The sequence below is a fragment of the Palaemon carinicauda genome, chromosome 32 (assembly GCF_036898095.1).
Source record: "Palaemon carinicauda isolate YSFRI2023 chromosome 32, ASM3689809v2, whole genome shotgun sequence".
NCBI lineage: Eukaryota > Metazoa > Arthropoda > Malacostraca > Decapoda > Palaemonidae > Palaemon > Palaemon carinicauda.
Window position 1 is genome coordinate 80101338 of NC_090756.1, and position 17821 is coordinate 80119158.

Genomic DNA, 17821 nt, shown 5'->3' on the forward strand with positions numbered 1-17821 from the left:
TTAGTTTATTATAGAAAACACTCCTTTATATACAAAATCTCAAGCAACAAGAATTTTCTTGTTCAAAAGTCGACACTTACCGATGAGAAAACAGACATGGTATTTCAGGTTCTTTTTAGTGCGATGGGAGAGCGAAGATACAAGCACAAAATGAAGTGTGTACGATCGTGTGACACATGGTTGGTACACCAGTCAAAGATAGCTGGGTTGGCTGGAAAGGTCATTAATTAGTTTGAAAGGTATGAAATGATGATCATGAGTAGAGCCATACTGAAGATATACACAATATGTGCCTTCAATAGGCTAATCTTATCCCTCAGACCACTTAACCCTTTTACCCCCAAAGGACTTACTGGTACGTTTCACAAAACTCATCCCTTTACCCCCATGGATGTACCGGTACATCCTTGCAAAAAACTGCTATTTAAAATTTTTTTTCATATTTTTTGATAATTTTTTGAGAAACTTCAGGCATTTTTGAAGAGAATGAGACCAACCTGACCTCTCTATGTCAAAAATTAAGGCTGTTAGAGCAATTTAAAAAAAATATACTGCAAAATGTGCTTGAAAAAAAAAAACCTGTGGCGGTTAAGGGTTGGAAATTTCCAAATAGCCTGGGGGTAAAAGGGTTAATAATGTTAGAGTATCATGGTACTTTGGTGTTAGAGCAAATTTAGTATTAGGAAACACAGGGGATGAATAAGCAAATATAGACGCCAGTGGTGGTGACTCGAGGACTCACTGGCTTGTCTGTCTTTTTCTGGAGCTTTGAGCACATATATCAAGACATGGGTTTTATGAAAGTTTCTTTGAAAGGTGAAAGATGTACTGGTAAGACTGAACAGCAAAATTTACACTGTACAAAAATATTCAACTTAACTAAATGCTACCAAGAACTTAGAATACAGCATGATAAAGCTATGGAGAAACAAGACTAAATCCTGCTGTAGCAGGGATAAGCAGGACATAAATCTCTCTACAGTATTCTAGAAAGGTATCAATTCTCTTATAGTAATCATGAGAACCAATATCCTAGACAAACCTATTGGCAGCGATGGAGGACATGCTACATAGATACAAAAATGTCTGGGAATAATCAACTTGTAAATACCAACCATCTTTATTTCCTTAATGAAAACTGATAGATTGACAAAGCCTGGGACTAGGGAGGCCATTTAGAACCAAGGTGCAACTGGGGGAGCTACCAAGAATTTGTATCATGATACTGGAACTTGAGAGAGGTAGGAATTAAGATGTGGGAACAGAGATACAACCCCACAATTGGATAAAAAGTCGGTTTGTATGCACATAGGAATAAACCAATAATAGAATTTGAAATACGAAAAAATCCTTAATAATAACACATCAATTGAGCGAAATTTCACTTTTTACCAAGACCATTAAAGAAAGATGCACCACAGTAAACATGTCCCTCCTTCAGCAGATATAGCATAAGAAATCATTAGACAAATGCATACAAAACTTTTATTTTCTGTTGCCCAAGTATTTCCTCCAATCATTTAATTTCCACAAATTCTGTTCATGTTTCTAACTGACAAATGTTCGTAAGCAACAAAGAATTTGAATAATTAGTGAGTCAGTGGTACACTAAAATGAGGAGGTATATAACTAACTAAGAAGAGATGACAACTTCACAACAACTGAACATCACCAAGGAAACACAAAAGATCTCATTCAATCGAAAATGTTTTTCTTGCTTGATTAAATTTCCATTCAACTTGTTTATAAATGTCCCATAAAGAACCCTTTGCAAAGGAACGGACTCAATTCCAATTAACTAAACTAACAACAGAGAGTACAACTAGAGTCCAGCAGGTTTGGAAATTTAATCGCTTTGTATCAACATTATCTTCTTTTCAAAAGAACATGACTTCCCCAATTCCTTGCAATTTTTTTTTCTGGCACAAATCTTCATATGACTTTTCATTTGTGTTTTCAAGGTAAAATCCATATCACAGACTATGCACTTAAATATCCATATCACAGACTATGCACTTAAATGGCTTCTCCAGAGTGAGTTCTACAATGTTTTGTGCAATTAGCTCTATCAGAAAATGATTTGTTACAGAAATTGCACTTGAATGGCTTCTCCCCAGTATGAATTCTATGATGGTCTGCGAGACTAAATTTCCGAGAAAATGCTTTGTCACAGACATTGCATTTAAATGGCTTATCCCCAGTATGAATTATATGATGCGCTGTGAGACTACATTTCTGAGAAAATGCTTTGTCACAGACACTGCACTTAAATGGCTTCTCTCCAGTATGAATTTTATGATGCTTTGTGAGACTACCTTTCTGAGAAAATACTTTGTCACAGACACTGCATTTAAATGGCTTCTCCCCAGTATGAGTTTTATGATGCTCTGTGAGACGTCTTTTCTGACTAAATGCTCTGTCACAGACAATACACTTAAATGGCTTCTCCCCAATATGAGTTTTATGATGCTTTGTGAGATGTCTTTTCTGAATAAATGCTCTGTCACAGGAACTACACTTAAATGGCTTCTCCCCAGTATGAATTAGCTTGTGAGTATTGGGTTTAACTACTCCAATAAATTGCTTTTCATAATTCCCACCCACAAATAACTTCTCTCTCGTACCAACACCACTGTGAATTTTGGAATTAATTTCTTGACAAAGAGTTTTTTCAGAGCCACTGTCTTCGATATGCTCCTCCTTATTCCGTAAACATTCTTCTCCCCTTCCTCTTCCCATTCCTTTGTTCTCTTTTCTACTGGATCTCAACTGTATGCCAAATTCCTCTTTCACATCTGTCTTTACATTCTCCTGCTCCTCTTCATTGACTTCCCTTTTGCTGATTTGTAAATCCTTCTCAATAACTGATGCATTAGATTCCAAAGAATATTTCATGCCACCCTCAGTGGACTCAAATATTTCTGGCTCTGCTTTGAATTCTGGCTCTGCTTTGAATTCCATGTCTGGATCCATGAAAAGAGAGTCATCATCAAAGAGCCTAAAATTGTCAACCAAATCATCATTTTCCAACTTGACTGCAGTGTGTGAAAAGGAATCTTCCATTTCACTTTTTATTGGAAATTCTAATGATTCAGAGTTCAGCATCCTCTCCCTATCACTGGATGACATCCTCTTCAATATTATCACCAACAGTGTCCAAAGATAGAGTTAACAATGAAACTTTCTATGCTGTGCATCAGAATCTTGCAGCATGAACCAACACAGACCCTTCTTCCTTATTCCCAGCCCTGTATCTCTTGCAGATATATTCAGCAGTTAACACAATCTTGCCACAAGAGTTGGATCTTTATTTCCTTTTGGATAAAAAATCTGAAATAATAGAGAACTACTATCATTGGAGTAGGGCAAGAATAAAATAGAGTTTTCTAAAATAAAATAACAATTTTCTAAACTAAAATAACAAATTTTAATAGTAATTTGTACTTGTCCTATCCATACAAACCTGAGTCCTTTAATTAGGGAGACCCACTGATTAGATGGTTGGAAGTCTCTTGGAACCAAAATTGGAAGGTTCTGTAACTTCCCTAGAAGTGTTCCAGTTCTGATATGTGGAGAAGTAAAGAGGGGCCACTATCGCCCCCTATCTGTTTATAATAAGGGAAATTGATAGGCCCTGGTTCATACATGAGTTGTACCATCCCATATAAAGAGATACCATACCCACTCCAGGGGACGCTAATAAGAATCACATACTAGGTATAAGAATAATGGGCTAGTAGCATCGCAAGGCAGCTGTTAGATATTTTAGCTCTGTGGTACTTGATTATAAAGCCTCTAAAGAGACTTTGCAAAGAAACAAAGATTCCATTTATTACAGAGAGAGATTGAGAGAGAGAGAGAGAGAGAGAGAGAGAGAGAGAGAGAGAGAGAGAGAGAGAGAGAGAGAGAGAGAGAGAATTGAAGTTTTCTGGCATCCTGACATCGAATAAGAGCGAACTAATACTGTAATGAGTTATGAATGTATTATATGAAAATTGTGATAGATTATAACACACCAATTTTTATGTTATACTATATTAACTATATATAGATGTTTTGAATAAGTTAAAAAATAGTATAAACAATACTCTTTGTTAATGATTCGTTCAGAAGACTCGTAGCCTACGCCACTACACTACGTGTCTTCTTGAAGCATGTTGCAACTTCTTATGTGTTGTCTCTTGCGCAGTATGTTATAACTATACTTTCTTAAACAGAAATATAGCATATTTTATGAACTAAAACCTTAAGTATCTGGATAATAATTATTTCTTTTAAATAAACAAATTAAACAGTGGATAGATTAATTTCAAAGTACTGCTGTGTACTTTTACTTTGATGTACTTTATCCAAAATGGTATAGAATTTTCTGCGTGTCATACCCAACATTACTTCCAAGTTTGGTCAAATTCAGTTGAGTAGTTTTTGTGTAACATTTAAAACAAACTTCATTCATGCCCAGTTTAGAGATTTTATACCTGTAACCTTTGGATAAAGTTTAGACCTTTAGACAGTAAATCTTTAAAAGGTGAATAAAAGTTGCAAAGTTAAGAGGATGGGATAGCTTCTTGGTAGCAATTCAGCTGCAGCATTCTTTGCCAGTATATCTGCTCTCTCATTCCGAGACACACCTACGTGTGCTGGAACCCAACAAAATCGAACTATTATAATTTTCAGGCCAATAATGAAAAGACACTCTAAAACTAAAGGTTTATTGGAATTAATAAACTTCTTGCATCACTAAAAAAAAAGTTAAACTTGCCCTTCTTTTTTATTCTATTTTTTCAATAGCGGTTAGTATGGCATATAGTTTGGTAGTAAATATAGAAGACTACAAGAAGTGCACCTCTAAATTAAAAGCATTACTATATACTCCAAATCCAATGCCAGCATCAGATATGAAGCCATCATTATATATAAAAGTTGATTCCTCTTGTTCTGCAACATGTTCCATAAAAAAAACGAGACCTGGCTTCTAAGTCAGTCATATTCCTTTTTATGCCAATAAAATATTTACAGAGATATCTCTGGTATTTTCCATGGAGGGGTTGGTAATATCCTAAATGGAAGAACTTTATTTCTTGCCATATTAAGACGGTTTGTTAATTATTTTACCGGAAAAGGTTGAGGAGATTTTGGGTGCAAGTCAAAATATCTATAATGCCTTATAAGATTTACAGTCTGACAGGCTAAAGAATTAGGAGGTCTTTGCAACCTAAACAGATACAGAACAATAGAAGACTTTCGGTAAAGATCTAAAGGTAATTCTCCAACATCAACCAGGAAACTTGGGATAGGCAAAGTTATAAAGACTCTTGTGACCAATCTGATACCAGCATGGTGTATAGCATCTAATATCTTTGATCAACTTGGGGTGGCTGAGGAGCATATTTCACACCCATAACTAATTTTTTAAAAAGTTAATGCCTTGCATAATTTTGAAATAGTTTTGCAGTCTGCACCCCATGATGTATGGGACAAAACTTTTAAAAGATTCAAAGTCTTAAGATATTTCACTTTTAACGCTTTCGAGTGAGGGACCCCTGTAAGCCTTCAATCTAATATCAATCCTAAAACTCTAGCTTCCCTTACACATAGGATCCGTTGACCTTTTATGCATATATCTGGTCTTGATGTACTTCCTGAATACGACAGAAATGGACAACAACAGTTTTGCTTTTCGAAAATTTGAATCCATTCATATACGCCCACTGAATAATTTTGTCAATTGAGAGTTGTAGTTTTCTCTCAACCACTGACTTTCTAGTTCCAGCAAATGATGTGGAAAGATCATCTACAAATAATGTTGAGAGAATAACCTGGGGAATGATAAAGGATATCCCTTCAATGGCTATGGCAAATCGGGCTACACTTACACACTTCCCTTGGGAGACCCTTCTTCCTGGTGGTGGCTGATGTGGTAAATGCCAGACTTGGGTGCGAGTCCCACTCAAAATCAATAGTTTCTTTGGTCGCTGCAACCTCGTCATTCTTTTGAGCTAACGATGGGGGGTTTGGGGGAGCCTATAGGTCTATCTACTGAGTCATCAGCAGCCATTGCCTGGCCCTCCTTGGTCCTAGTTTGGATGGAGAGGGGGCTTTGGTGCTGATCATATGTATTTATGGTCAGTCTCTAGGGCATTTTCCTACTTGATAAGGCAAAGTCACTGTCCCTTCCCTCTGCCATTCATGAGCAGCCTTTTTAAAAATTCCTCTCTGACAGTTTTACCTACTCTTACTTGCAAAAATATACGTGAAACAAATGCTTGAATGAACAATGGTAGCTCTCCTCTTAATCCCAATTTATGAATAGTTTTTAGTATACCATATCTCCGTTCAGTATCATACGCGTTTTCAAGGTCAAAAAAGATTTTTTCATGGTGCTGTTTGGAAGCAAAGGCGTTTAAAATAGAGGACTCAAGTCGTATCAACACGTCAAGTCGTTGAGTGCATTTATCTAAAGTCACAATGGATAGGTGATAAAATACCCTTCTTTTCAAGGTACCATATCAGTCTTGCAATGACCATCTTCTCCATGATCTTACATAAACAAGATGTCAATGCAATTGGTAGATAGTATGCTGCCAAGAACTTATCCTTATCGAGTTTCAAAAAGGCTAAAATTATGGCTAGTTCCCAAATACTTGGATAACTATGATCATGCCATATTCTGTTAACAATGCTTAAAATAAAAAAAAAACTTTGTATTAACAGGTACATTTTCAATCATTGCATGTGGAATTCCATTGGGTCTAGGGGTTCTATCATTACAAGTAGCAAGTGCAGAATTAAATTTCCTTTCAGTAAAAGGAGAATTGTATGACTCGTCCCTTCCTGTTGCAAAATTTAAAAATTTCTTTTCTTCAATGCTCCTGTACTGATGACCAGGAGCTGCGTCACACTTGCATGATACATTTGAGAAATAATCAGCCAAGGCACTGATAACCTCATTTGCTTTGGTCACGTATTGACCATTCATCTTCAACACTGGTGGTGGGTTAGGGGTGAATTTGCCTGCTAACTTTTTTACTTTCCTCCATACAGAAGATGGTGGTGTTCTACTGTTAATGGAAGAAACAAAAGATACCCAAGATTGGAGCCTAACTTCTTTCATGGCACAACGGAACTGTGCTTTACATTTCTTGTATATAATTAAATCCTCCTCAGTACGACGTCTGTGCAATCGAGTTAAGGACCTTCTTGTGGTTCTGTGCAGGGCAGTTAGTTCTGAAGACCACCAGGGGACTGGTCATCATTTAAAAAACCCTATTGTTTTGGGAATTGAATTGACTCCTGCTGTATGAAGAGTTCCATTCAGTAAGTCTATGGCATCATCAATACTTTCAAATTGTTCTGTACTACCCTTGACTTCACGTAGCTCATGAAATTTAACCCAGTCTGCCTTGTCAAGATTCCATCGTGGCAATCTTTGTAAAGGGGGACCATTGTTGGTGTTTATAATCATTGGTGCATGATCACTAGTATGCCAATCATCTAATATCCTCCAATCAAAATCAAGAAGCCAGTTAGAGCTTGCAATTGAAAGGTCAATGCATGACAAAGTACCTGTCTGAACATGAAAGTGTGTGGGCTCTCCTGTATTAAGGAGTCCGACATCCTCATTTCCTACAATTGATGATATAATATTGCCCCTGATGTTTGCTAAAACATCACCCCATGAAGGATGTCTACCATTCAAATCTCCAAGTAGAAAAAAAGGTCGAGGGAGTTCTTGAATCACCTCAACTAAATTATCATACGAGATGTCATTTGGAGGCAAGTAGAGAACAAATGGTGTATTTTCTTCCTATACCAATCTGTACAACCATTGCCAGCAGAGGTGTACAAATAGACAAATATATTTGAGGAACATCTCGACGAACGTATATCATATGGTGTCCTATAACTTATATATTCCCGAGGACAAGGAGTATTATGATCAAGTTTGCTCTCCTGTAGATATAATTATGGGGGAGTGTTCATGAATGAGGAGCTTAAGTTCTTCATATTTAGCCCTTAAATCCTGGTAATTCCATGGATGAGGCCTTCCCATTGGCAATTTTTGATCTAACAATATTTCCCGGTTGTTTTATTAGGTAGAGTCTTGAAAGATTGGGTTTTGCATTTCTGTTTTTATTTTTGTCCTTATGATCTAATTGTTGGGGGTCCTCAACTTGAATTTTTGATTTATTTAAACTGATTATTATTATTATTATTATCAAATGCTAAGCTACAACCCTAGTTATAAAAGCAGGATGCTATAAGCCCAGGGGCTCCAACAGGGAAAATAGCCCAGTGAGGAAAGGAAATAAGGAAAAATAAAATATTCTGAGAATAGTAACATTAAAATGAATATTTCCAGTATAAACTTTAAAAACTATAACAAAACAAGAGGAAGAGAAACTAGATACAACAGCGTGCCTGAGTGTACCCTCAAGCAAGAGAATTCTAACCCAAGACAGTGGAATATCATGGTACAGAGGCTATGGCACTACCCAAGACTAGAGAACAATGGTTTGATTTTGGAGTGTCCTTCTCCTAGAGGAGCTGCTTACCATAGCTGAAGAGTCTCTTCTACCCGTACCAAGAGGAAAGTAGCCACTGAAATTAGAGTGCAGTAGTTATCCCCTTGAGAGATGAAGGGGTGAGCTACCAGGTTTTTGTACCTTCCCCACAGCAGGAGCACTGGGTAACTTGGTTTTGAGTGGAACTTCCATTAAATCAAGCTAGGACATGGCCTAAGAGAGGTTAGTAATATTGTTGGTGATAGGGGGCAAAGGTTGTACAGAAATGGGCAATGCCCCAGTTTTAATAAACCGTGGCAAAGCCTCAGAGAGCAATATGCTTACCTTGTCATGCAACACTTTATTATTAAATTACGTATTTTTTTATTGAAACTATTGGCAGTACTACTTGGGTTTAATGTCTCCTGTGGTATATTTTCTCCTGATTTTAATTCCTCTGCATAGCTGTTTGGTTTATTCAGAAGTCTTTTGGCCAGTTCCACACTTATGTGTTCTACACTGGATTTGTTAAGGGCAGCTTCTTCCATCTTATAAAGCTTGCAGCTCCTATCATTGGATTTATGGCTTGAGTTGCAGGTTCAAACACTTGGCATCAAGTGAACACTTTCCATGGTAAGATATGGAACAAATGCTACACATTTTTTTCCTTTTTGCAAACCTTTTGAAACAATTGAAACATTGTACTGTACTGGCTTGTCTGAAAGGTCGAACTTAATTCTTTCATTCTCAATAACAATGTGGAAATGCACATCAGCATCCTGGAAAGTAAGGGTACTCATTGACGTCCCAGGAATCTTATGCACTTTCCACACTGTTCATGGACACATGGCCAGTATCTGTAAATTCATAAAAGACTACTCTTCTTCCGTAACTAAAATCTATGTGGGGTCTGATAGCTAACATATCATCACTACTTGTCTTGAGGTTAGACAGAATTGCCGAATGCGTGCATAATTTGGCACGGATGAGGAAGCTATTTTTTCAAAAGCAAGATTTATCACCTGGTGCAATGGGTCCTACCTTTTTCTGAATTAGTTTGCAAATTTTAAAATAATTCCCCATACTCCCTTTAGGATTGACTTTCTCTGGGAAGTCATAGTTAAATCAACATCTTTCCAAACCAGTCAGCAGGTCTATACAAATCCAAATCATTTGGCATCTTATCACAACGGGCACCCATGATATTCAAGTTATTAATTTTAATATTTATGTTATATATCGCATTTAATGCTTCGTCATGATTATTGTAAGATATCCATTAATGCTATTTTTCATTTCCAAGTTTCATTCTTATTTCTTTTATCAATATATAACAATTAAATGCTTTATATAGCTTATCATAATCAGTATCTATTGGAATTTGGGTAACATGAAGGATTCAAAGTTTCCTCATGTTACCCAACCAACTTGGTTCTGAAACATTAGTAGATGGTTCCTATTTTGCTCTCAGGTTGTCAACAGAATTTCCTTAATTAAATTAGCAGAGGTCATCAATGGTATCTGGGGTTCGCCACCTGATCCAGGGGTATGGGGAACATTAAGTTTACTCAATTATCTTTAGGGGGAGGGAAGAGGTAATACTAGTAAAGAAAAAAAATAAAGTATACAAGAAGAAAATAAGACTGTCTCAAATCCCAAAGAAGACCCCATTAACCTATAATGAAATTAATTTCTCCACAAATGACACCTGAAAGAGCTGCTTCCCTAATGTCCACTCCCTATCCTACCACAAATGGATGGGACCACTATGATAAGAGTGGCTCAAGTGTATGCCAAACCCACTTGATGGGACTGAGAGCATTTCAAGAATATAGTTATCCCTACTTGAATCATAGTGGCAGGCAAACCAGACAGAAGAAAAGTCCTGCAATCTGAAGGCCAAGTTTTTTGTTCGAGAATAGTTCTGCGTGGCAGTATAGGAATCCTGACACTCCTAGGAGTTCAATCATTATAGAATAGTTAGTAAGACCACCACAGCTCCCACAATTGATTTTGAAAAAAAAAAAATCTAGTCCCAGATACTATGTCCCCTATAAAAAATCTGGATGGTGAAATGGGTAAGAGACTTTTGATAGGAAGGTTGGAGACAATAGATAAATATGAAGGAGAATGAAGCAATTATAAGTAATAGAAATAGGATAAGAGAAATATAGAGTCCAACTAAGGAAAAAAATTTCCCAGTTCAAGAGGCCTCTTGCCCGTCACCAGGCTTCAGCACGGGAATGATATGTTGTGCTGAAGCTAAACGACTTCATCAAGGCATTCTCTCGTTAAGGGGACTATCTCAGTGGAGGAGAAGGGACTCCCTCAAGTCTCCCAGAATCAGCCAATTGTCTAGATACTGAAGGAGATGAATGCTATTCTTGTGTGCCCAGGTGGACACCTCAGGTGCTATGGACAGGCCGAAACTCAGCACCTTGAACTGGTATATATGTGAATCTTAGGTACTTCCTTGAGAATGGATGCTTGGAGATCTACACTTACACATCTTTGAGGCCTAACAAAATTATGAAGTCCTGTGGTCTGACGGCCTGTTTAACTACCTAGGTTTTCTCCACCTTGAACGAGGTCTGATGTACGAACTCATTCAAGATCGAGAGGTCGATGAGTGGTCTCCAGCCTCTCGACGCTTTTTCTACAAAAAATAAGCAACTGTAGAAGCCTGGAAACACTTACAGGACCTCTTGGAGAGCATCCTTCCCTAGCATGGCCTGGATTTTGCCCCAAAGGGCCTGTACTTTCGCGGACCCACTCGCGTAGGAATCTGACATTGTCAGATAGAGGGTCAGAAGAGGGCGAGAGCTCGTGAATAGGACAATGCATCCCTCTATTAGTACGGAAACCGACCAAAGCTCGGCTCTGTGGAGCATCAATCTCTGCCATCTGCTCTTCAGGCATTCTCTTACCGGTGGGATGATTGGGGGAACGCTATCTCTAGCATGATCATCCTCGTCTACTTCTCCTACCTCCTTTGCCTCTCCTCAAGGGCTGTCTGAGGGCTTGAGTCTGCGCTGCCTGCTTCGCCTGGGATCTCTTCTTCACCCCATGAGCCTTATCCGGAGAAGATCTCTGCGGTGGAGGTACTGCTGAGTGGAAACATGAGGTCTCCGACCTATGGAGGAGGGAGTCCTGGCTTGCCTTCCTCCATCTCTTAGCAACCACCTCGGTGTCCTCCATGTTAAATAGGGAAGGATCCTTCAAAGGAAAGTTGCGTAACATAGTCACGTCCCTCTTCGGTACCTGCTGCTGGAATTTTGAGAGCATCTCATCGTGGCATCTCGAAGCCCAGTTCACCCACTGGTTGACGATGTTCTTGGTTAGAAATTCAAGAATCCTTGACCACAAGAGGAGGAAGGCCAACAACGCTTCCTTCCTCTGAAGGATGAAGAGGTATTCGTTCTTAACGAGAAAACCAACCGTTCTAACCAGTAACCCAACCATGAAACTGATTGCAAGGAGCAACTTGCGACCTTTTTTATGTTGGTGACATCTCCCACAAAGAAGTGTACTAGCACTGTTGCCAGTTTGGCCAAAGAAGAGTTATGCATTAGAACCAAGATTGTTGGATCTAATGGTAGAGGAAATGGATTATCCTCAACCATTTTGTATTACTTCCTCTACCAGATGAATGGATCAGAGGCACCGAGGTTCCCACCGCTTGGGCGTAGGCCCTCTACTTTGCCACCTTCATTCCCCTTAACCAAGGTAAGGCTACCTTAGTTTAGTAGGTCTCGGCATATTGCAGAAGAGGTCAAAGAATGTGTCCTTGCCCTCCGCTGGGACCTGATCAGGCTTCCCTATACTGTTGACCCTCCTTATGCAGGACAGGACTTGCAGAAAGAGGTGGTCTACTTCCTCCTGTTCAAGGGGCGAGAACACCCAGCGGGGGAGTGTTTGCCCTCTGATTCCTTTTCCTCCTCTGTGGCACAATCAGAATTAACTCCACCCTCTTCCAGACCAGGTACTGGTTAGTAAGCAGCTTGGTCTTCAGGCTGAGGATTGGGGGGGGAAAGAGGGTGGCTGCCTAGCCTTGTTACTGGCGTCTGGAATCAGATGGAAAGTCACTCCTCTTGGATGACTCTAGCAGGATGATAGAAACACCCGGGCAAGGAACTGTCGGGGAACACACGGTCGGTCAAGAGACTGCTTGCTTCACTAACTGGACAAGGTCCAAAAAGCAAGGGGCATCTTTCCAGAATGGCATCGTTCCTGATTGAGCCCCATGCGCCAGCTTCCTTGGCTTAAGTGGAGTGCCAAGGAAAGGGAGGAGCTGAGATGTCAGATTGTCCGTCCTTCTGCTCGTCTTCCCTATGAAAGTGAGCGCCATCAACATGTCCTTCCGAATGATCAGCCTGTAAAGGAAAAACTACCCTCCTTTGCAGGGAACTCACTGTTCCTAACGCAAAGTACACCGAGTATAAGGAGAGCGCTAGCAAGGCGAGAGCTGATAAGGCACGCTTGAGCGCGCACCCTTCTCAGTTTGCATAGGTAAGAGGCAGTCTACCTGTGTGAGCTCACCTATCTGTGCACTACAACATGCACCAGCATGGTAGAACTGGATTTTGCTCTGGAAGATTTTTCTTGCACGTGTGAGTCTAGATGGGAAGACTTGCCAAAGAGAGCAATGCATGTAGCAGAGGTAGCATGCGGGCCTTCTTCAAGCAGATGAACTCGTCCTCCCACCTTACTAGGTGGTAGGGTGTGCAACCCAGCGCAAAATTCATCCAATAGAAGTTGGTCAAAGCGTCAACTCGCTAGCGTGTCATGGAGGCCAGGCAGTTGCTGAGCGCTTGGATGCAGACAGTGAAGCAGGTTCTTCCTTGTGGAAAGGAGAAAACAAAGGCACAAGCTCAGGAGATTGGCCTTGCTTAGTGCTACGCTGTGCCCTACGGACACGACGACAAGGGAGAGGGATCGCAGGCAATTGCCTCCAACCATCATCGTACAGCTCTGAAAAGCTGTGCTCTAATGGACTATTGCAGGGTATGGATGAATCCAAACCCTTCAGTGGAAACCCAGGAGAAAACTTCTCAGAAGAAAGCCATCGCTCCTGTGGACAGGAGGGATGATCAACCACTTTTGCCTCCAATGGCAAATCTCACAACGAGCTGGGGAAGAGGAGCTTTCCCTCAGAAGGAAAGACTGTGGAGAACGACCTCCCTCAGATGGGAAGGTTGTCCCCTGGAGGCGAACCTCCAGGCAGGTCACTCAGTCTCCCTTCCAGCTGAGCAAACTCAGCCAGAAGATCTACGCCTTGAACCGCCCTTAGGACGTAGCCGAAGTTTGTCCCCGGGTTTACCCCTAAAGGGATCTGCCAACTAGTCATTCCAAGGAGTGCTTGTCAGCAACTGCTCCCACCTCCATGACAAAGCAGACCGAATGTCCGGACAAGCAGAAGTTGAAGTTAAGACAGCTGAGTACGAGCAAGACTATTTCAGTCCTTGAACTATGGAGTCTCGTGGGGGAAAATCGGAATCAATCCCTGGGGAAGATGTCTGCTCCCATTGCGTACCTATCTGCAAGACCTCCTGCAACCTTTCCTTGCAAGGGGACACGTGAACCTCAAGGATGCCTACAGAAGACGAACTGCATAGTCAGAGAGAGACTCCCTTATAATGGCAGCCAGTGCTACTTTGCTAGGGGGAAACAACGGAGGCCACCGACACGTAAGGTTGTCCCGGAATCACATGAGTACCACCCATACTCCTCCAACTCCCAGGGCAAGTGGAACGACCAGAGACCTCATGGAGAGGTCGAGTCAACAGAGATTGATGGCAAGGATTCTTCCCCTTCGAGGCTGACCTCGAAGATGAAGAATCCCTCTTCGTCTTCTTCTTCCGTTGCCTACTAAACCTCAACCAATGAGAGGGCGACCACTCTCGACATACATGACAAGGAGACTCCTGTATGCAAGAGTGACCCCTACACGCAGGGCAGACACCGTGAGGATCCATCTCCTCTGCCAACATGAAAGTGCCACAACGGCATACTTCATTGTTAGGAAAAACCTGCAAACTTAAGGATCCCACAGGCAATCACACCTGAAAAAGAATGAAAAGGAAATTTTATGCTTTCAGACTAGTTATTTATAAATCTTTATTTTGGTTTTAGCGGAGGAGTAAAACAATGTCTGTATTCCATTAAGCCGAACTAAAAAGTGATGGCTGTTTACTAGTGCTGGTGTGAACGTGGTGGCGAGTCTTCCCCTGCTGCCACCCTCCATTTACTAGCTGAGGGTAGTTACACCTTACAAAAGCTTTAACGGCTAGTTTTCAGCTAGCACTGAAATGATACTCCTATGTAAAGAGCATAAGGTTTGTATATTCTCCCGAAACAGATCGCTTTTATGCACACAAGAAAACAGTAGCAATGATGTCAACTAATTCTGAGTTTCAGCTATCCACATTCTTATTATTACTAGCTAAGCAACAACCCTAGTTGGAAAAGCAAGATGCTATAAGCCCAAGGGCTCCAACAGGGTAAAATAGCACAGAGAGGAGAGGATATAAGAAAATAAATAAACGATATAAGTAAAGAAAAATTAAAATAAAATATTTGAAAAACATCAAAACAGATATTTGATATATTGTGACGAGCCAAGAGTAGGTTGTGACTCAAAAGCGGGATGAAAGCAACTTAGTAACTTTATTACGACACATTGAGTATATATACACAGAAGGTCCCGGTAAGAAGGTCACAAAATGCAGACATGCTATTTCTTGCCAAACCGGCAACCGGTTCTGTTAACAGTTAACAACGGAATATGCAGACACGCTAAAACAACTTGCTGTCAGTGCGAGGGGAGAGCGAAGATACAAAGGATACTATGTACAAAAAAGAGAAATGTCGTTACTAAAGCTCGTGTGACACACGGATGGTACATGGCTCCCCCCCTAAAATTGACATACTGTACATGTTAAATAGGGCGTCCTGCTCTAGAGAGGCAATTTGTGAACGGGTCATCTGGCCGGAGATAAACAGGTTTTAGACGATCATTGGAGACCCAGTCTTCTTTGCCACGAATGTTTAGTAGGAATGCTTTCGGATTGCGTCGGATCACAAGGAAAGGGCCCCGTTAAGGGGGCGTTAGCAGTGGCTTGCTAGTGTCGTTGCGTAGGAACGCTGGAGGCTTGTAAGTCTGGCGGCATGGAGTAAATTTTCCCACGACGTGACGTATGCGCTGGAGATAGTCGGAGGAGGTTGCAGATGGAAAAAATTTGGGAGGGATGACCAATGGGTCACCACACACCATTTCCACTGCTGAGATATCCAGGGTGTCTTTAGGAGTGGTCCTTAGTCCCAGGGGGACCTAGGGAAGCTGAGTAAACCAGTTGGAGTCCTTGCGGCGGGACATCAAAGCTGCTTTGAGGGTGCAATGAAAATGTTCAACCATTCCATTGGCAGTGGGGTTGTAGGCAGTTGCCTGATGTAGGGTGATGCCCAGGAGATTCCTTAATGATGTCCACAATTGAGAGGTGAAAGTGGGATCCCTGTCAGAAGTAATATGCTCAGGGATGCCAAATCTTGCTATCCATCCTGAGAGTAAAGCTGATGTTGCAGTTTCCATGGGAATGGCTTCAGGCCGAGTGGAGCAGTCAATGACGGGAAACAGGTAACGATGTCCTTGTGATGTGGGTAGGGGGCCTACAACGTCGACGAGAATGTGGGCGAAACGACGCTGAGGTTGAGGAAATATACCCACTCTTGCATCCGTGTGTCAATGTACTTTGGAAGTTTGGCAAGAAGTACAGGCGCAGACCCAATCCTTAGCATCTTTAGAAATGCCGCGACAAATGAACTTCGCCTTCAGCAGTGGTGCAGTAGAACGGCGCTAGAGATGTGAAAGGCCATGAATGAAATCAAACACCTGTCGGCGCATGGGTGCAGGAATCCAGAGTCGCGGTCTACCAGTACTGACGTCGCAGAAGAGGGTGGAGTTGGAATCGTCGAGGGGGACGTCTTCCCAACGGAAAGATGTGCAGGATGTCCTACATGCTTGATACTCTGGATCCTGTCGTTGAGCTTCAAGCCAAGGCCTTGTAATCCAGTCCCAGTTGAACGGCGCCCAATGTGTTTCTTGACAGGGCATCTGCAACGGGATTCATTTTCCCAGGGACGGACGTATTGAAGGGTGCAATTGTAATCAGCCACGGCAGAGAGATGTCTGCGTTGACGGGCGGACCAGGCGTCAGACAGGGGCATGACGAGAAAAGTGAGAGCAGCAGCGGTTGATAGGGCATTCTTTGCGTTGTAGAAGGCCGCTTCTTGAAGGGGACCCCACTTCAGGTCTTTCGGCTTGCCCTTGAGTGAGGCGTAGAGAGGAGCAAGAGTGTCGGCAATGGCTGGCAGAAAACGGTGATAATAGTTGATCCTGCCCAAGAATTCCTGCAGTGCTTTGACGGTCGAAGGCGTGGGGAAGTTCTGAACGGCTGCTAGCTTCTCAGGGAGGGGATGGACTCCTTCAGGAGTGAGATGTGGTGCCCTAAGAACAACACTTCGTTAGTGCCAAAGGTACACTTGTCGTACCGGACTACAAGACCGTTTTGTTGCGGGCGGTCGAGCACGATGCGCAAGTGACGGAGGTGTTCCTCTTTTGAGGAAGAGAACACAAGTATGTCGTCCACGTAACATACACAGAAAGGGAAGTCCCCTAAGATGCCGTAAATGAGACGTTGAAAAGTGGCACCAGCATCACGAAGGCTAAAACAGGAGTAATTGAAGGTGTATGTACCGAAGGGAGTGGTGATGGCGGTCTTGGGGATGTGTTCTGGGTTCATAGGCACCTGATAATACCCGTTCAAGAGGTCGAGCATGGAGAAAACCTTTGCTTTGTGCAGGTAGGAGGTCACGTCGGCGATGTTTGGGAGGGGGTAGTGATCTGGTTCTGTTTGCATGTTCAGGCCCCTGTAATCCCCACACGGACAGAGGGAGCCGTTTTCTTTCAGGACGATGTATAAGGGTGATGACCATGGGCCTTTTGGCAAAGGCCCATTACTTCCATTTCACCGAACGTCTGTTTGGCCCCTGCTAATCAATCCAGTGCCAAATGTCTGAATTTGGCGAAGACGGAGGGTCCCGTCGTCTTAATATGGTGATAAATACCATGTTTGGCAGGAGCCATGGGTGTTTGGTGAAGTTCTGGACGGAAAACTTCCGGGTACGACGTGAGGAGGTGGGTGGATGGGTGCGTTGATGTGGAGAGCGAGATTGGAGGGGCCGGGTTAAAGAGGTGTTGAAAAGTACGATTCTGCGTTGACAAATCGTTGGTGGGCGGCATCGACCAGAAGATGGAAATG

General features: G+C 41.8%; 1 protein-coding gene across 8 annotated transcripts in view; it reads right to left on the reverse strand.

Moving 5' to 3' along the window:
• Nucleotides 1–635: 635 nt before the first annotated feature.
• LOC137625406 (zinc finger protein OZF-like) overlaps nucleotides 636–17821 on the reverse strand; it is a 385590-nt gene continuing 368404 nt past the window's right edge. For all 8 annotated transcript variants that reach the window (XM_068356305.1, XM_068356303.1, XM_068356299.1 and 5 more), the window contains one exon: nucleotides 636–3330. In XM_068356305.1, coding sequence (XP_068212406.1) covers nucleotides 2017–3129 — 1113 coding nt within the window. In that variant the 5' untranslated portion in view covers nucleotides 3130–3330 and the 3' untranslated portion in view covers nucleotides 636–2016. The remainder of the gene's footprint in view (nucleotides 3331–17821) is intronic.